The 19,405-nt window shown below is 50.8% G+C and overlaps 2 protein-coding genes across 4 annotated transcripts; one reads left to right on the top strand and one right to left on the bottom strand.

Annotated features, from left to right (window-relative positions):
- Positions 1 to 810: 810 nt before the first annotated feature.
- Positions 811 to 8,005, bottom strand: DPCD (deleted in primary ciliary dyskinesia homolog (mouse)). Its single transcript, XM_071563678.1, has 6 exons — positions 7,928 to 8,005; positions 7,618 to 7,698; positions 6,887 to 7,011; positions 5,936 to 6,069; positions 2,107 to 2,209; positions 811 to 1,011 (listed from the first exon to the last, which is right to left on the bottom strand). Exons 1-6 carry the CDS (start codon positions 7,989 to 7,991, stop codon positions 907 to 909), a joined length of 612 nt encoding a protein of 203 aa, XP_071419779.1. The 5' UTR covers positions 7,992 to 8,005; the 3' UTR covers positions 811 to 906.
- Positions 8,006 to 8,060: 55 nt separating this feature from the next.
- Positions 8,061 to 19,187, top strand: POLL (DNA polymerase lambda). Of its 3 annotated transcripts, none has more exons than XM_071563989.1 (9): positions 8,061 to 8,552; positions 9,486 to 9,629; positions 9,887 to 10,181; positions 10,782 to 10,947; positions 12,843 to 13,163; positions 13,601 to 13,774; positions 14,737 to 14,865; positions 16,826 to 16,994; positions 17,364 to 19,187. In XM_071563989.1, the coding sequence occupies exons 2-9, from the start codon at positions 9,515 to 9,517 to the stop codon at positions 17,726 to 17,728; spliced, it is 1,734 nt and encodes a 577-aa protein (XP_071420090.1). In that variant the 5' UTR covers positions 8,061 to 8,552; positions 9,486 to 9,514; the 3' UTR covers positions 17,729 to 19,187. The 3 variants fall into 3 exon arrangements, with proteins under 3 accessions (XP_071420090.1, XP_071420091.1, XP_071420089.1); XM_071563990.1 differs by having other exon boundaries at positions 9,884 to 10,181; positions 10,800 to 10,947; XM_071563988.1 differs by having other exon boundaries at positions 9,884 to 10,181.
- Positions 19,188 to 19,405: the final 218 nt, after the last annotated feature.

Here is a 19,405-nt window from a genome sequence, read left to right as displayed (position 1 = left end):
GGGAATTGGAAGGGAGCAGCACTGCTGGGCTTGTTCCTGTGCAATGAGGTTTGCAATGGGCCACGTTTGTGCCTTCACAGATGGGCGGGCTACTGCTGCGTCTGAGCTGGCCAGTGGCTCAGCTGCTGCTTTCCCCTCTGCCATGCAAATTAAGGCAGCTGTGTTTCAACTCCTGTGCTCTGCACTGTGCCATGTTGCAGATGGTAAGGGAGCAGCGGGATGTCCTCCTCTTCATCCTGTTTTGTAGACTGTGCCCACTCAGGTCTAATCACTGGTGCTGTTTGCAGAGATACCAGGGTCACCAAAGCATCCTGCTAACTGCACAGAGGACCTGCACAACCACTCAGGAGGGAGTTGCTTCCAAGCACATCCCAGGCAGGTAATGTGAGGAGGGAGTTCTTGTTTTCCAAACATTTCTACCTTTGGTGATGGTGGCAAACAGAGGGAATTCCCAAGGGGAACTACCCAGGTGTCATGTTGTTCATGGAGGATGGAGACAGGGCTGCTGACTGTGGATGTGGTGTGCTTCCTTTGCATGCTGTAGCTTCCCACATCTCATGAAGAATCATCCCCATCCCTGGCAGTGTTCAAGGCCAGGTTGGATAGGGCTTTTAAGCAACCTGGTCTAGTGGAAGGTCTCCCTGCCCGTGGCAGAGGGGTTGGAACGAGATGGTATTTAAGGTCCCTTTCAACTCAAACCATTCTGTGGTTCTATGAAATATCTGCATAAATCAGCCCACAAAGCAGCAGACAGATCAACTGCCCCGTCATCTCCCTGGGCCTACAAAGATTCCTCCAAATGGATCTGTTAACAACAGAACTAATTTTTATTAGATAAGGCAAAATAAATACCATGAAGCTGTGCCAGAGAGCTGCCCCTCACTTCAATCTCTAAGCAGCCACCGCCTACTGGGTCTTACAGTCTCCATCCCCACTGTTAACTGCCTTTATCTTCTTCAACTCCTTCTGCAGCTGCTCTTCTGCAGCCAGGATCTCCTTCGGCTTCTGGTACTATAGGACAGAGAGACATTCCCTAAGCATTCCTGTTCAGTCTCTGCTCCAAGCAGTCCAACTGGGGCTGGGTGCTACCAGGCCAATGGGGCCCTTCTGACAAGGGAGGCCCTTCCATTATCAGCTGCCTCTGAAGCCCATTTGGAGAGGTGGTGCCATCAATCTAAGGACGCTTGCCAAGATCTGGAGTGTCTTTTACAGCGCAAGTAAAACTTTCCAATTGGCTTGGCCCCCACCAACCCTGCTGGAATATCCTGACAAGCAGATTCTTGGTGTGCTCACTGACTGTATGCTCGTAAGTGTTATATGTATAATTTTACAGAGATATATATATATGTAAATATATATAATAAGCTTTTTTTAATGCAGAAAGAAGTGAGTTGCAGTTCCTCTGCCCTCCCCTCAGAGGCCCCTTGCCCAGCTGCAGTTTAGTGGTGGATGCAGGTGCTTTTGGTAAGGATTTAGCCTGTTCCAAACAGGAGCTCAAGAGGACTCAAGGTGCTCCCCTTGGCCCATTTCCTCTGCATATGCACAGCTCTGCTGCAAGGTTTCCTGCAGAGGGTGTGCCCTCTGGGTAGCTGAGTTCTGCATTGAAGAAGACAAGCACCTGCTGCTCAAAAGCATCTGCTCCTTGCAAGGAGTGTGAGTCTCTCGCTCCCACCATATGTGTGGCAGTGTCCCCTCTCTGACACAAAGCAGCAGGTGATTTTTTTTTTAAGACTGACACATCTAAGTGCAGCAGGTCCTTGGACTCTTACGCTTTGAACAAAGAGAAACTTAGCGTCTCCGAGTAGAGGCTTGCGCAGGCCTGACACAGAGGATATGTGAAAATAGGACACAACCAACGGCCTTCCACCTGCAAGTCACCTTGAGCAGCAGGCAGGGCCCCTCCTGTGGTCTGAGCTCTCCTGGCTAGTGTCAGCATGCCCAGTGTAATCTGAAACTCCCACTGACTATGTGACAGAGAAGGGGGCTCATCAGTGACCCTCAGCAGATCTCCCTGCTCTGCCTCATTTCCCCACGTGTAAGAATTTTAACTTTTTTGTGGGCATAAAGAGAAGGGCAAAGTGCTGTTCTGTGTGGCTAAAACCTCACCGTGATGATCAGGGTGTTGTTGGCATGGGTGAAGCTCAGGGCAGCTGCATCCAAGGGCAGGTGGTATCGGTCCAGATCAGGAATAGAGAACTTTTTATAATACCTACAAATGAGAGAGCAGATAGAATTAAGGAAGGTGGGGGTCCTATTCCCCTAGCAGTGCTGAGACACAGACTGCTGTTCTACAAGGTGTAGATGTGCACAATAGACCTCTCAGGGTTGGCAGGATGCCCCGTGCCATGTGGCTTGCCTCCTGGTGCCCCCTGGCTTACAGGAGCACTAGGAACAAACCTCCGAACTGGAAATCACAGCTGGCAAAGTCCCAAAGGACTTCAGTGTGTGAAAGCAGGGTTGCTTCCTCCAGCTTATCCTTAAGTAGTGCCAGATATGAGTAGGGATATGCTACTTAGCCCTACCAAGAGGTGTCCCTTGTCTTTGTCCTTGCTTATGATCTCTCATTCCCTCTAAGCAGCTTCCTTTAGCTTTTGTCAAAATAGCTATCAAAGCTCTTGTGCTATATGACTTACTTTCCTGAGCGATGCACCATTTTGTGTTGCAATCCTTCCTAAACCCAACTTCCTGCTTTGATGGCATGGTGGTGTTCAGGCATAGCCCTGGGAACAGATGTCCAGGTGTACCTGCCCACAGTCACCCAGTCCTCTGCCCTGCAGTGTCTCCATGCAGCCCCATGGAGGCTGTGGTGCTTCCCTGCACTTAACAGCTCTCCTATTTGTTCTTTCCCTGGTCTCTATCCCAGTCTTCCAATAACCTCTCACATTCAAGCAGAAGACAGGGGGTCTTTGCCAGCGACATGTCAAATCTGTGTCTCTCCACCAACCAAACCTTGGGCTTTGCTCAGTATGAACAAAAGGTGATATGTCTTGGAACGGGATAGGTTATAAGCTCTCCAGGCAGCTAAGTGATTTCCTCAGGCTCTGGGGCCAGAACTCTGTAGACCTGTGTTGGTGTTTGCCTGAGACCTTTCCTCCTTGGCATGGCTTGCCCTGCATCTACTGCTTCTCTTTGAGCCTGCACTAAATATGCTAACTGGTGGTGCTGTGCCCACCCAGAGGCATGGTTGGATTCTTAATCTCTTCCAGCACTCTTGTGGGCAACCCTCTCCAAGGAATTGGCCTGTGGCTGGTACTGAGGTGCCTGGAGCAGAGCAGGCACAGGCAGCGGCTCCTGTCACGCCAGGAGAGGTGGTTCTCCATTCAGCTGCCTGCGTGTGAGGCTTGGCCTCTCCAGCTACCTCTGCCCAAATTGCGGTTTATTTTCCAAGTCACGGTGAAAACAGCTACAAAGGGCAAATGGCTCTCCTGGTGCAGTGGGAGGAATGTACACGGCTTGTTACCGCAGGGCTCAAACGTTCTGTGTTGTCACTGCTGTCGGTATTTGGAAAAGGTGGCAGACATGGATAATAAGGGAGATGTCAAAGGTTAAACAGCAGAGATTAGATGAACACAAAGACATGTTAAGGAAGTGTTAACTTCTTACCGATTAGACAAAAAAAAGGCAGTACACAGAAAAAGCCCACTGTTTCAAAGGGCCTTGGAAGTCATCAATGAAACAGCAGCATTCTGCTGCCCCAGGACTAAGGAGAAGGGGAGAAGAATGGCTTTGGCTGGCCTCAAACTAAAATCTGTGACAAGATCAAAGGAAACCAGATCTGCTTTGCCACCCCCTCCGCCTCCTAACGTTACCACTGCCTCTCGCTACAATAATTGAATCAGGTTTGGTGTTTGGGGAGGTGGCTTTCTGGGTTTGTTTTTAGAGTTTAGTTTAATGGATTATTTTACAGCAAGAGGTTTTAAGCAAATCCCACTTGAGCAGCCCTTGCCGTGGCCAGAGGGAACGGGAGTGACTGGTGGAAGTGAGAAGCTCCTGTCTGGGCTGGGGAGGTAGTTGATGGGTGGTTATCCCTGCTGATGCAGGCTGATTCTCTGCCTTCGCCTCTCACCCCATGGCCAAGGGTAGTATTACACTCTGAGCCTGAGTCCTGGCCCGAGTTCCACAGTACGTATATGAAATCACCTCTGTTATTTTCCTACTGGAAACCCACTTTCTGTCAGCCTGTAGGGAAAATTGCTACTGGTATGCTGAGAATTTAGAGCTGAGCTGTTCAGTAGTGACTTGGCAGCCCATCCTGTTACTTGTGTCTCTGGCTGGCAGTCAGCAGCTCTGCTGCTCAGAAGCAGCGTGGCTCACTTCCAAGAGCTGGAGAGGCTCCGAGGCTTCCTTTCTCTCCCGTAGTGATGTGTGCTCTCTCTGTGGACTCCATGCCTTTGTTGCTATCTTGGAATTAGTTGCTGAGTGGTGCCTTGTCCTGGCCAAGACCCAGGAGAAATGATCTAAGATATCTTGGAGCCTGTACTAAGTGTTCCAGTGCTGGAATCTGTCCCTGCTCCCTACTGACAGCAACGTCATTCCTGTCCCCAGTGAGGTGACTTTGAGCTTTAATTCCATAAGTCTTTAACAGTCATATGCAGGCCATGAGTTGCTGTTGAGTCCTTCAGCGCTTTCTGACATGAGTCTATGAAGAGAGTGAATATCAGCTGCTTGTGGGGGACTGCTGATTTCCAGAGAGCAGTACAAAAAAGCTTGAAGTTAGGTAGGGCATGGGTGAAGCCTTAGTGCTACATTATAATCTTACAGCATCTACCCAGGCAAGGAAGTTCCCACCTACACACAGCTATCCAGTAGGACTGGGAATAAATAAGCCTGTGCTAGTACGTGGTTGGATTTAGGTTCACATTCACCATTCCTGTCCTAGCTCTATGAGTATCCCCGTGTAGGGCTGATGGGTATCTCGTTCATCTTTTGCTACATAGGTCTCCCTGCTAAAGCCCCCGTGAATCCCCCTGCGTGCATTTAAGCCAGCATCTTTCTGCATTAGAGCTGTAACTGCTTGCTGTTTCCATGGGGTAGGCTTTCCCTTCGTAGCCTGCTTTCGAGCGCGCAGGTGTGCGGACGTGAAGGGCTCAAGCAGCCGCGCGCCGAGTGCCGCGACGCGAAGGGCGCTCGGCCGCGGAGGGGCCGCAGTTCTGTGCCGACAGCACCACCTACAGCCGCTTTCAGTATCCTCCCTTGTGCTCCCAAGGCTCGCTCAGTGCTCTCTCTTCCCAATACTACGGCTCACCCTGGTTTATCTGAGCATCTGCATGCTTTGGGGCACAGTGCATGTGTCATTCCATGAGAGATGCCATGTGCTGACACACTAAAAGATGATGCTTAAAAGCATTTTCCTTTTTTTTCCCTCCAATCTCAAATCTCTTTTGGCAGAACACCATGGTGCTTCCCTTTCCAGATTCCATCTGTCCTTTTTGCTTGCTACCTCCAGATTGTGTCACTGGCACTGTGACTATGGGACAGGTTTATGCAGGGAGATCTGTCTGTCTGGGTGCCCATGACTCTGCTGTACCTGTTGAATCCTGCGGCATTCTGAGATGCAGTGACAAGATCAAAGTATCGTGTCAGAGGGAGACCAGTGGAATGCTCTACCTTCCAAAGGTCTGCAAGGCTTACTTTATTTTTCTAAGGGAGCAACATCAGACGTGGAAAGAACAGAAGAGCAAACACCACAATAGTGGAACCAAGAGATGTGTTTACAAAGGCCAGCACAGAGCTTGAGGGCCTCTACTGTGACTGGGCCAGTTGGGAGTGGAAATTGGGCATCAAGAGAAATGCACGGCAAGGTGGGGCCCTTCAGCCCTTGCTCAGAAGGGACATAAGGCAAAAGAGGACAGTGCCCTTGTGCAATCACTGGCCTGCCCTCTATGCCAGCCCACCCCCAGGGACCATCAGCACTGGCAGTGCTGTCCTTACTGACTTCTTGTTGGTGGTCCGGATGACACAGCAGCGCTGCTCCTGCTCCACGGAGACACTGTAGACCTCCTTGGGGTAGGGCAGGTTACGGATTCGCCACTGGAAGCTGCTCAGGGTATCCTTCCTCATGAAGACAGGCTACAGCAAACAAGAACCTTTAGAAAGGCCCCTCCAGCTGTCTCCTCTTCTCCCTGTCCCCTTCTTCCTGTACTACCTTGTGAGACTCCACATGGGAGTAGCTCTTCTTTCACAGTGGAACATTAGGGAGTAACTCAAGAAGCTGCCTGAGCACCACTTTCCTAGAGCTAGTGCTGCTTTGCCTTCACCCAGGGCACTGCCTGCCCTGCTTGTGGGAGGCTGAAACTGTTCAGCAAAGGAGTCTTGCAGTACAGGATTACTGAGACAGTGTGCAAGAGGCACAGGCAACTGAATACTGAGCTACGCCTGCCCTTGCAACCTGCTGGATTCAGTCCTGACTCTGCCCCAGTTTACTGTGCTTGTGGTTTAGTTCCGTAGAAAAGATGGTGAGAGACTAAAACTGCCCTCTAAGCTAGAGGGATGTGCATATGAAACAGGCAGTGCTCCACTAAGGAGCAGCCTGCTGTGCACTGCCTATGTCAGCCTTTCATTGCCATCGCCTCTGCCTTCCATCCCCTGACTTGTCCTGGCACTGGCCCCCCTGTCAGCCTGCTCTTTCAGAAGCCAGGATAGTAGTTGGCCAACACAGCAGTACAGTTTCTTTACTTAAGGAAACTAAAATCTCTTGAAGACCCACAAAGAACTTAAGCTGTGCCTTCTTTCTACCCAACCCCACAGCTTTGGGATGAATTGTAGCAGAGTGCTGGGCATGTTAAGGCTGTCTCATGGGCTGAGTGATCTGCACTCTACCAAGTATTGCTATAAGCACAAGATTAGGCAGTTTTAGGTGCAGAGGTGCCTGCAGACCCTTACATACATTTGAGCTGCTCTCTGTTATAAGCTCTGACTCCAGTGCTCCCAGGAGTGGCGAGGTTGGCTCTCCCACTTCTACCTGCCACTTGCCGGAGCCCCCGAGGGTGTTCTTCTCTCGCCATTTTCTACCTGTGGAAAAGTCAAGAAGGGTTTTCATTATTCTCCTCTATAACAACTCCAGCAAGACTGCCAAAGCTGCCCATCACACTGAGATGATATGAATATTACTACTTTAATTCCAGTAATTTCCACTCTGGTATGAGTGGATCTGCTAGCTGACCTATTCCTGAAGTTGGAAATTCTGTACTAAATGCCTCTCTCTTTTTTTGCCACTTGGTGCTGAAACCATGGTGGGGTTGCAACAGGTGTCATTCTGCAGCTGATGTGGTTTTGGACAAGAGCCATAATTGACACCTTGCTTGTTTGCGGTTGCAGAAGCCACCAAAAAGTGTATTTCAGCCCTGCATGTGGTACAGACTCAGGGCCAGGCAACCACAGTGGCAATCCCATTTAGTCTGTCCAAGTCTGTTGGGACAAATGAGCTTTCTGGGGGAAATCCTGGGATAAAGCAAGGTCTGCTATGCCAGGGAAGTCAGAGAGCCTACAAAATTCCCTGCAGGCATGGCTATCTCCCAGAACATGTAGGAGTGATTTGTTCCCAAGCAGGTGCTCCCTGCGCGTGCAGACCCCCTGCCCCGACCCGCCTCTGCCGGGGCAGCTGAGGGCAACACTTACTCATCAGCTGCCCGGTCTTCATGTCATACTCTTCGGCCATCTCCTTCCCATCCTCGAACAGGTAGTGGATCTTCCGCTTCCCTAGAGGTAAGGCAGGTGGTCAGCGCAAACAAGAGTACACCAAGCCCTGGGCGCAGAGCTCTGTCCCGCTGTCCGGGGCCCCGTCCCGCTGCCTGGAGCAGGGCGGTGGCTACTGCCCAGTGTTGCCGCGTTGACGGCCTTGTGCCCTTCCCTGGGGCCCTGACCGGGGTGTGGGGCCCCCTCCGCCCGCTCGCTGCAGGGTCAGCCCAGGCTTTCGCCCCGCGGTTACCGTCCTGCACCAGTGCGGTCTTGCCGGCCGCCCGCAGCCGCTCCAGCCAGCCCGGCACCGCCATGGCGGCCGCGCCGTCACCGCGGCAACAGGAAACTTCCGCCCGCCGCCCGGAAGCGCTTCCCGGCCGGGCCGGGGCGAGCGCGGCCCTGTCCGGCCCCTGCTCCGCCCGTGTCCCCGGAACCTGCGGGGAAAGCCCTGCGGCCGCCTCTCCCCCGCAGCCTGCGGGCCCGTCCCGGCCGCCTCTCCCCCGCCAGCCTGCGGGCCCGGCCCGGCCCGGCCCGGCCGCCCCCAGCTTGGCTCCCGCATGCCCCGGGCCGGGCCCGGGGGTTTGAGGGGCCGTTCGTGCCCTCGAGGCTGTGGGCGCTGCCAGCCCAGGGCTGGTGTCTTTGCAGCCTCTACGGCCTCAGGGGGCTGGCAAGGCAAGCTTGGTACCCGGCGCGTGGGTTGTGACTTAGGCGAGTTACAATTTAGCCCCGAGAAACACATTTCCAAGCCCTGAAAAGGGCTTGGGCACCCAGAAGCTTGGCGGGGCTTTGGTGTTTTTTTTTTTCTTTCTCTGACGTAAAGGATTGCTGTTTCCAGAGGGCTCCTCTTGGTCCAAACGACCAGAAAACAGAAACAGGTGAGTTTTAGAAAGGCAGATGGGTTTCTGTTACCTTGGAGCTCAACTCTTCCTCGCAGAAGCAAGGACCTGAGTCGAGCTCCGGGTTACTCTTCAGAGGATTGTGTTTAATGCTCGGATGAGGAGGTAGAAAGAAGACACGGCCAGGTGGTACCATTTTCAGTTCTCCCGGTGTAATAGGATAGGTTTGTGCTGCCCTGTGTGTGAGAAACCTCTAAGTGAAACATTAAGTGCTGCACAAAGAGGAAATCAAGTTGGTGTTGAGTTTACAGAAGGAGCTTTTGGGATATACAGGGATTCAGGTGCTTGCCAGGGCTACAGAAAACTGAGCTTCCTGGTATCCTGGTAGTTAAAGCTCCAATGTTTGCTTTTGCAGGGTTTGTGATGGTAAAGCTGCAGTTGTACCCATATTGAACTTGGCTAGTTAATCTTTACTAAGTTACTGTTTCCAGCTGAAGCTGAGTTGGTAGTTTTCCTCTTGTGGCTCTGTGAAACACATGGTGTCAATCAGCTGTTTTATCTCTTGCCTGTGACTAAATTTCAGTCCAGGCAGGAGAGGTGTTTCCCTCTTGGGAATGTGCTTAAGAAAGATCTGGGAAATAAAGTTGCTTCTTCTGGCTGGGTAGGAAGGAGCTCCAAAATGTTAAAGTAGCTGGATGCTTTCCATTTTAAGAACTCAGCCTTATTGGTTTCTAAGGTATTCAAGCAGGGTCCACTTAAGTGACTTTTTGGTGGTTTTATAACTTTGATTTTTCTGTCCTCATCATCTGTAATTCTTGTTTCTGGGTACCCCCCTCAGGACAAGTGTTTTTGAAAGGCAACAACAAAAAAAGAACTTCAGACCAACAAAGTGAGCAAAATGAGTGAATCTTAAGTTGTTTTGTTTGGGTAACACTGTTCTAAGCAACTTTACTTGTTCTTATTTGTCTTCAGCAATTGCTGCCAACCTTCTCACCAGGCCTATGGAGCCACGAGGGATTGTCAAAGCCTTTCCCAAGAGGAAGAAAGTGAGGGATGACTCGGGGAAAGGTGTCCCTCCAAAGATTCCAAAAGATGAAGGAATGGAGATATCTGAAGGTAAGTCCTGTATCCCTGTGATGTGGAATATAATGCTCCTACCCAGCTGGTTAACTGGAAGTCCTGTTCCCAAAGGATTTTTCTGGCCCCAAATGTGTATTCTGTAGAGATCATGATCAGCTTGCTTTGGTCTGTCCAGCTGGAGCCCTCCAAATCGTGCCTGCCAGTGCCATCAAATCCTATGGGAGATGTAGCCCTCTTGGTTTGGAGCACTTTTCTCTTGTCACTGAGCCTCTCTCCTGTGCTTTTCTCAGCAGAGTGGCTGAAACCGGTCGCTGCCTACGTGTTGCAAGCTGGCATTGGCCAGGCCAGGGCAGAGATCTTCCACAAGCAGATTGCCCACAATGGGGGTGCCGTACACAGGCAGCTCTCCTCAGAGGTGACACACGTCATTGTGGCTGAAGACATGGACTGTGACCGGGCCTTTCGGCTCCTGAAGTTAACCAAGCTGCCCCCAGGGCTGCAGCTGGTGAAGGCGTCCTGGCTGGGTGCTTGCATTAGAGACCAGAAGCTGCTGAGTACTGCTGGCTATGGTGTCTTTATCCCTCACAGGTATGCAAATGCTGCACTGTCATTCCTCCTTACAGTTCTGCACTGAACTGAACAGCACTAAAAGTTGACCTCTGCTCAAAATCTTTGACTGTAACTCCTTGCAGCTCCTGTGGGCGTGACTCAAAGTTCTGTGGAGTAGGAAATCATGCAGTAGGCCCCAGAAGTGCTAACAGAAGTCCTGTTGCTTCCTACAGATACCAAAGGCACCTCCTCCTAATCCATCAGTGATAACAAGAATTCTTTTTAAAATGCTGAGGATTAAATGCTGTTTCTTACTTATTGCAGATGAAAGGTAGAGAGAAAATTGACAACTACGCACAAGAGGAATTAAGGAATGGAGCAACAGGCACAGGTTATGATCAAAATCTTCTGGCAAAGTTTGGCAGAGCAGTTCCAAGGGTGAGGTAGATAGGAATGGAAGTTGCAGGTCAGTGAGGTAGATTTTAATTGGGAAGTTGAGGTAAAACCAGAGTAATTAATCTGTAATATGATCTGAGAGAGTACAGCTCATAAGGTTTGTTTGTTCCATCCCAAAACGTGCAGAAGGATTTTTCTGTCAAAATTCTGGGGGCTGAGAAGTCCTCCTTCTCCTGTATGAAGGCATCTGATCCATGGTAGGTACCTGGAGGAGGGAGAACTCCAGAAAGAACAGCAGCGGGTCCCAGCCAGTGAAGAAATCCAGCACCCAGCAGAGGAAAGAGCAGTGAAACCAGATAGTGAATCACAGCAGGACCTGGACACCCTTGGACAGCAGCAGCTGGCTGAGGTGAGGCTTTCCTGCTCAGGCCCATCATCTTGTGAGCAAATCCTGTGTGCTGCTTTTTCTGGCAAAGAGCATTCCTGAAGGGATACAATGTGAGGTTTTCTCAGCAGAGGGAAAGCATTTGTTCCAGTGAGTTGGTCCTGGCAGACTCAGGCTGTGGACATGGTTATGGCTTCTCTTTGTCCTTTTTAGGTGTTAAGAATAGAAACAACACCCCTTAAATTGCTGTTCTCATCAGAATATTTCTAGCTGAAAAAGTCCTGGTGCTCTGATCAGGCCAAGGCTCACTCTGGTGATGAAATTTCCCCTGTATCCTTTTGAGGAATATTCCCTGGCTGAGAATATCTCCCTTTCAGGAAGCTGTCTTATTGTATTTCATCCCATGTTCCTGCCTGAGCCATACTGACCTGTTCTCCATTCCTTGGCAAGCCCCCTCTTCAGGGACCGGTGCAGTGGATCGAGTTGCCACCAGAATGATTGTGGTGGTGTGCTTAAAATATCTGTGTCAGGTTCTTAGTGGCCTCTGCTGTGAGTTAGCTTCCCTGGCCTGCTGTTAGCTTTCCTTGCTTTCTCTGTATTTTCGACCAATTTGATGAATTCTTTTTGGGCATTGACATAATTTAAATCTATCTGTAGCAAAGTTACCCCAAACATCTTAGGGCAGCAGCTGCCTTATATTGCTGTATCTGTTTTCCAACACAGTCCCAAATTTTGTTTCACAAAATCCTGTAGTTACTCTCAGCTCATGTGGGGTTCTTGATTTAGACTTTCTCTTGAATTTGTGCAGTGTGTGTCTTTTTTTCCCCAGACTTACTATTACAAAGGGAAAACATCCAACACCTTCTTCCCAAAGACTTTATCTCTCCATCTTGCAGCAATTGTCTCGAGACCACCTACCCCCTTAGCCAGGAGAACCAGAGGTTGTAAGGATATGGCTCTGACTGACTTAGGCTGATGCTCTGCAGAAACTCATGGCAGGACTTAGTGTGCTGCATGTAATTGCTAGACTGATCCCAAACAGCCCTGTGTTACTTCCACAACACAGAACCTCTTGGATCTTCATGGACTCCTGTGTTTATACAGCAGGAGAGAGGGGGACCCCAGTGAGCAAAGCAGTCTACAAAGCCTCTGTGCAGCTTCCCACTTCTGTCCCCTTTTGTTCACTACCTGAAGCCAAGGCTCATTGTTCCTTAAGTCCACACAGGGACATCCTAATGCTGAGGGTATCAGCAGATGCATACATTGGTTCTTTCTTCTGTCACTGAGGAATGTGGAGTCCTTTGTGTCATTCCTTCCTCCCACTTTTCTCTTGCAGATAGCCATGGGGAAAATGAGGGGTTTTTAATTTACTCCTCTGTTAAGATTTTGTTTCTGTAAACTGAAAACAGAATTCAGTGTCTATCTCCTGTCATCTGCATTATGGGGTTGAACGTGCAGGGTCTGTATGTGAGAAATGTGTCTGTGCAGCTACCAGACTAGCGAAAGGTTTCCCAGGGGAGTGGGGAATCAGGATCTCTGTCAGCCAGGGATTTTGACATTACCATAACTTGCTGCTGGCAGCAGTTGCTCACTTGATCAGTATCATATCTCAGTTAGGTCTCAGGGTCTTGGCTACAGGAGGTGTGTGTGTGTGCTTGGATCACAGGTGGGCAGCAGCCTGATCTGCTGTGCTAGGTGAGATGTGCATGTAGCTTCAAGGGGTACACGTGTAGCTCAAGATGTGAAGAGTTGTGGTGTGAACATAACCAGCCACTTCTAGAGGTGGTAACTGGAGCACTGTGTGCCCGGGAGGTTGGTTATTGCTCTGACTTCCTAGTCTCAAAGTAGCCTGTGCCAAGGGGACATATGTGAGGCATGCACTTATTCTCACATGACTGCTTTTCTATCTGTCCCTAAAGAAATACTCTGATGAAGACAGTGAAGGAGAAGATGCTAGTGTCACCCAGGGAGATCTGGAAGCCTTGATTTCTGGCTGCTACCCTGAGAAATCATCAGAGGAGATGAGTGACAGCTCTACCACAGTGGCCCAGCCTCCCAGCAAGTGGGTTTGTGCCGAGTCTTCCAACAGGAAGAAGGAGAATCACAACCAGTGTATCACAGAGAAGCTGGAAGTGCTGGCAAAGGCTTACTCTGTCCAGGGGGACAAGTGGAGAGCTCTGGGCTATTCCAAAGCCATCAATGCGCTCAAAAGCTACCACAAACCAATCACCTCCTACCAGGTAAAACACCTTTCCAGAGTGGTGGGGCAGGGAGATAGACCTTGGATGGATGTTGTGTAGCAAGTGCAAGTTAGTATTCATTGACCACCTGCAGTGTTTTCAGAACAGCAGAAATGTGGAATCTGAGCCTTTTAGGGCTGGATCTGAGCACTCATGAGATAACTGCCTTCTTTGGCACAATGCAGGGACATTTTCACCTTTGTCTTCATCATCAGCAACTGGCCACCATTCAAGATAATATATAAAACTAACTGGATCTGAGCCTTATGACTGTGGCAGTTCAGCAGTTGAGGCTAGAGAGCAGACTGTCAGGCAGAGCTAGTCCTGCTACTTATCAATTCCCTATCAAATTGACTAACCAGCCTGTGAGTGGGTAGCAGCATCTCAGCTTGTCTGTGATCTTCACTTTTCCAGTAGCTGCTCTGGTTTCTTTCTAGGAAGCCTGTAAAATCCCTGGGATTGGGAAGCGGATGGCAGAGAAAATCGTGGAGATCTTGGAAAGTGGACACCTGCGCAAGCTGGATCACATCAGTGAGAGCGTGCCTGTGCTGGAGTTGTTTTCCAGCATCTGGGGAGCAGGAGTCAAAACAGCTCAGATATGGTACCAGCAAGTAAGTTCAGTACCTTACACATGAGGCAGTCAGACTGTGGTTTAAAGACTGCTGCTGAAGCAGAATTACTTTCACAAATAGTTTTTAATTGCCGATATCCACAGATGCAATTTGAACCTGCTTCTTTTGGGAGAAACCATGAGGCTGGATCCCATTGTGTGTGTGTGTTTGGAGAGAATGGAGTGCACCCCGCTAAGACTTGAATTTGGTTGGGGGATAGAGGACAAAGATGTCAGGGGAGGAGTGGGAGACGTTCTACCTCTTCTTATAGTATCACTTCTTGGAGCTCATGTCACCCTGTTTATGGCAATGACACTGCTAAGAGTCAGGCTTGAATCAGGATATATTGTTCATGAAAGCTCCTGATCCAGTTGCTGGGCTGTTGGCCTCGCTGGCTCCTGTAGCTGTCAGAGCAGCTATCCACCTTGTCTGGAAGTTGTAAAAATGAGGTTGAAGTAATTATGCCAACAGGAACAACCTAGCCCACTGAGTGGGTAATTTTCTAAAAATGTTTTGTCTCCTGAGTACAGGGCTAATGAAGCCTGGTTGCCTGTAGTGTTTGGTCCGTGACTGGATTCTTTGCTGTCTTAAAAATAAGGGTGTGTTCATGCTATGGGCTTTCACTCACTGGGGTGTTATGGGTGTTGTTCCTTTACCTGCATTACTTGTTTTCCTTAAGGCAGTAGGAACACTGTGCCTGAAGACCAGTAGCCTTCTTTCAGGTTTAGTTAAGATTTAAAGTCATTGTGGGGTGGAGATTAGAGGTGTCCATGGGTAGTGGGATTGCCTAAATCCCTTCTTTTAGGACCCAGGCTCTAAGAGTTCTCTACATGTGATCTCAGAAGCTGTGACTGGCCTGGACTAGAGACAGCTTAAACACAATTTCCCCAGATCTTGGTGGAAAATATTTGAAGAGCAAAGTCTCAGTGTATGTTTGAATATCATCACATGGTCCGCACTAGGGTTTCCGAACACTGGATGATATCCGCACCAAGGCGACTCTGACCAGCCAACAAGCTGTGGGACTGAAGCACTACACGGATTTCCTGGAGCGCATGCCTCGGGAGGAAGCTGCAGAAATAGAGCAGACCGTGAGTAGCTCAGCCCCAGACCCTCAGAGTGGAGAACCTGCTGGGACATGAGAGGGAGGCACACTGTGAAAATGCCCCTTGCTGTTATAGCTGAGCTCTTCAGCCTCTCCTCTGAGTGGAGTCAGTGCTTGGGGGACCCTTTTTGGGCATGGGCACACAAGGCACCTACTTTGCCCCATAAGAAGGTTCAGTTTGAGTGCCTGGCAAGGAGGAGGATACTTCACAGGTGTCAGTTCTACACACTGCTTTGAAAAAGGCTGCATGTGGCAAGGTGGGATGAGCAGGTTTCTGTCTCCTCTTTGGTGCCTCTCATCATGTCTGAGATGTCTGCTTGCAGCCACGTCTTCCTGGTGCTGCTCTTCCAAAGGAAGCTGTGAACGCTCTGTGATCTGATTGTCAGTGGGAGCCCAGAGCAGGGATATCCTTGTTGGAAGCAAAAGGGCTCCAGTATGCCAGTGGGTGCTGCTTGCTCTAGGTTGGTGTGGCACTCCAGGACTATGGGGGGCTAAGTCAGTGTACCCTAATGTGAGCAGAGAGGCTGGGGAACACACTGTCATTGCTACCCCTGTGCTCTCCGATCACCATGGAAGCAGCAGCCAGCGTGACCCTGTCACTCGGCCACAGGGCCTGGCCACAAAGAATACACTCCTGCCAGGCTCCTGCTGGGGTGTCAGTCCCGTGTGCTGGATTAGCCATTTTGGTGGTGAGTGGTCCCTTTCCCAGGCAAGCTGGGCTGAGGAACTGGCTTTTGGAGGTGGGTCTATTGTTATCTTGATGGGATTACTGTGCTCCCCTCCATACACTCACACACACCTCTGATCCAAGCCCAGGAGAGAGAATGAGGGATTAGTCACTGTCTGTGCTGCCTGTCACAGTGAGATCTGAGGAGCTTTTAGGTCTTGGGTGGGGCTGGGAGTTTTCTAGAAATCTTCATTTAAAGCAGAAGGGGGGCAAGGACACCAGAGGAGGGCTTGCTCCGCATGAGAAAGGCTTGTGGCTTCTTGGAGCACCTTTGGGGCAAAGGTTAATGGGTTTATCTCTTGCTAATGAAGGATGATCCCCAAGAGTGACAAGGGGCTGTGGGCAAGGACACTGCCTTGCTGAACCCCAGCCTCTGTGATGGCCTCATCACTGGGAATTGCTGAGCCCCTCATTATGTGCTGCCAGCAGGGTGATTGGCACATTCAGACCAAGAATACTTTAGTCCTGTCCAGGGACTTGGAAGCCTTTCTTAAGCCTTTAATGAATGAAGCCATCAGAATTAGTGCTGTCTGTGGAAAACAGGAGCAAGGATCCAGCCTGGAGGGGACTGCCTTAGGGGAAGTTCTGATTATCTGTCTGATTGCTGGCATCGGCATATTGGCATCCATTCAGTCTAAAATCCTGGGGCAGCTGTGCTTTTTTGGGTCAGGAAGCCCAACTCTCCTGCAGATGTAGAGCTCTTGGCAGTAAGTGAACGTCAAGGGATACTCGCAGATTTTCTGCTGTTTTGGACCCATCCCTGCTTCTTAAACAGGACCTGTGACCATCTTCTGTTGAACTGATTCTCTTTATGGGCAGAACTGGTGAGCTTTGTAGTCCTGGCCTGCTGGGCAGCTGAGAAACCTCTCCTGTTGTCTCAGACACTGAAGGCTCCAAAAGTTTGTGCTGTACTTCGCCCCTTCAACAGTGCTGCCTCTTCTTGTTTGTCTTACTCTAGCTCCAGCCCAGTGCCCCCAAGAGCTGGTCATTTTGGAGTGTGCAATACTGGGTGGAGGCCATCCCAGCTCCTTTGTCTCCTGATAGCAGGCCAGCCTTCTTGTGGGGACAGTGTGCCATGCCTGCCAAGTGTCTGCTCTATGTGGAGACTCTGGAGATGCACAACAGGCCCCAAGGCTGTCACAAGATCCTTTGCTGCCTTGATGGAAAGGTCATGAAGAGTCTGGTCTCTGACTGCTCACCCCCCTTTTTCTTCTTGGAGGTCAGGCAAGCTGCCCTGGCCCTGAAACCAGGGCTCGTGTGTGTGGCATGTGGCTCCTACCGTCGGGGGAAGCTCACCTGTGGAGACGTGGACGTGCTGGTCACTCACCCAGATGGGCATTCTCACCGTGGGGTGTTCAACAAGCTGCTCGACAGCCTCCACAGGAGCGGTAAGAGGGCTGGGGATGGGCACACGGTGGCCAAAGCTGTTCTTATACTATGGCCAAGCTGAGGAGGCAGTGAGATGTATGGCATTCATTGAAGGACAAGTGATCTCTTTTCCTAAGGACAGGGCATTTTGTTAGTCCTTAAAAGTCCTGGTCTTGGCCCCACTACAGTGTTAAGGAGGAAATGTTGCTGCAACTCAGTGTGGCTTCTCTTGTCTGGGTGAGGCTGTCAGGGCTGAGGCTGGGTTATCCTTGGAGTCCCCTTGGAGTATGTTGTGAGACATCTCAGCTGCTCTCTGGACAGTGGGGAGTTTGACATGGGGATGTCAGTCTCCACCATTCAGCTCCTCTCTGCCTGTTCTCTATCCCCAGGCTTCCTTACAGATGACTTGGTGAGTCAGGAGGACAATGGTGATCAGAAGAAGTACCTGGGGGTGTGCCGGCTCCCTGGCCCGGCGCAGCGGCACCGCCGGCTCGACATCATCGTGGTGCCATACCGCGAGTTCGCCTGTGCCCTGCTGTACTTCACCGGCTCCGCTCACTTCAACCGCTCCATGCGGGCCCTGGCCAAGACCAAGGGCATGAGCCTGTCGGAGCATGCCCTCAGCTCTGCTGTGGTGCGAGGCCCTGGAGGTGTCAAGGTGTCAGCTGGTCACACTTTGCCCACTCCCACTGAGAGAGATGTCTTCATCCAGCTGGGGCTGCCTTACCGGGAGCCCTCGGAACGGGACTGGTGACACCTGGTTGTCACCCAGCACCCTGGGCCTACTGCTGTTCTGCTGTTGGAAGGTTGCTGGTTTCCCCAGTGCTGCTCTGTGGTAAATGCAGACTGAGGAACATATCCCAGCAGACTGAGGCTCCTTGCAAGCAAGTGGCCCTGCTGCTGACAGAGCTCTGTGTCTTTACCCAGCAGAGGCTGTGGGCTGGAACCGCACTGGAAGCACATTAAGGCAGCCCCTGGCTACCAAAAGGGCTTGCTGCCCATCAGCTGCCCTGGCCCTGCTTTTCCCACCTTCCCAAGGCTGGGCTGCAGATCCTTGTGATCCACCCCCTGCCAGTGCTTGGGAACAGAAATGGGATGCATCTTGGGTGTCCAAGCACAGACACCAAAATTTCTATCCTGAGCTATGAAGGAGGGCAGGAGGAGTCTAGCTTGGCTGTGGAACAGATCTTCTCACTACTGCTGGCAGCTGCTGCTGGAGGAATCATGAGGAGTACCCCTGTGCTGCTGCTGTGTCCTCTCTGAGCTGGCATGTGTCCTCTGGTGGGTCTCACTGCACAGATCCAGGCTGCTTAGACTGCCACACCCAGCAGACTGTCACTGAGATGCTGTGCCTGCTTGCTCTCAGCTTGTTGTGTGCTGAGGATCTTCCAGATCCACAGAGAGCCCTGATCTTGGCTCTCTCCTCTCACTGCAGGAGACGAGCAGACCTCACAGCTCAGGGAACGGGAACTGAGCTTGGTAAGGAAGTGAATGTAATGGCACTGAATGTAACCCAGCAGGGCTCTGTGTGCATGTGTGTGTGTGTAGGAGGCATGGAAGCAGAGAGGAACACAAGGAGATAGTTAAGTTCTAATTTGGGCAAATTAGAACTTAATTAGCTTTCCCCTTTTCTTTTGTATGGAAGCCGTGGAGTCATCTGGTCTTTGATCAGGGAAAGTGTGTGTTTGTGTATGCGTTTGCATGTGGCTGGCCCTGCCAGTTCCATGGGAGGAGTGAATTTTATTTCTCAGGAAACCTTGACTATTTTATATTCTAGAGATGAATTTCCCCGAGACGTTCAGTGCTCTGTCTCCATTACAGGTATTGCAGTGGTTCCTCCTGGCAAAGGTGCTGCTCTGTGGCATTGGCTGCCACAGATGCTGTGGTGGACATTTCTGTGCCAGGACCCCAGGGCTCTTGTTCCCCTGTGGGATACCCAGCCACCCCCACTCTGCACTCTGCCATGTCTTTGTCACATGCAGTGACAAGCTGCATGTTTGCTGTTAGGGCAGGCACAAGGACGTTAAACCTCCCTTGCTGCACTGTCAGCCATGGCTGCTGGGCACCAGCACTGGGGCTGGGGCTGCGCTGGGGACACCCTGACCCCAGCAGTGGCATTTGTCAGCTCAGCCTTTCTGTTGGACACCTGAGGGAAATTAATGTCTTTTGGCATGTCTTGGTGCTTTTAAATGTGAAGTGTAATAAATCCCTTTTCTGTTTTCCCGTGCCGTCTCTCTTTTTGCTCTCTATACTGCAACTGTTCGGACCTTCCCTTCTGGCTGGTCAGGAGCTTCTCCTGTGCTGGCCCATTTCCCTGGTTTCAGTGGAGGCAGGAAGAAGGCAATGGAGGCCTTCATACTATTGGATCAGCACTTCTGACTCTGGGCAGGGAGTTGCTGGCTGTCATCCTCCCATGGCAGAGCAGAACCTG

The sequence above is a fragment of the Pithys albifrons genome, chromosome 9 (assembly GCF_047495875.1).
Source record: "Pithys albifrons albifrons isolate INPA30051 chromosome 9, PitAlb_v1, whole genome shotgun sequence".
NCBI classification, from domain to species: domain Eukaryota; kingdom Metazoa; phylum Chordata; class Aves; order Passeriformes; family Thamnophilidae; genus Pithys; species Pithys albifrons.
The sequence above is the reverse complement of the archived record's forward strand: the minus strand, read 5'-3'. Positions and strand labels throughout refer to the sequence as shown.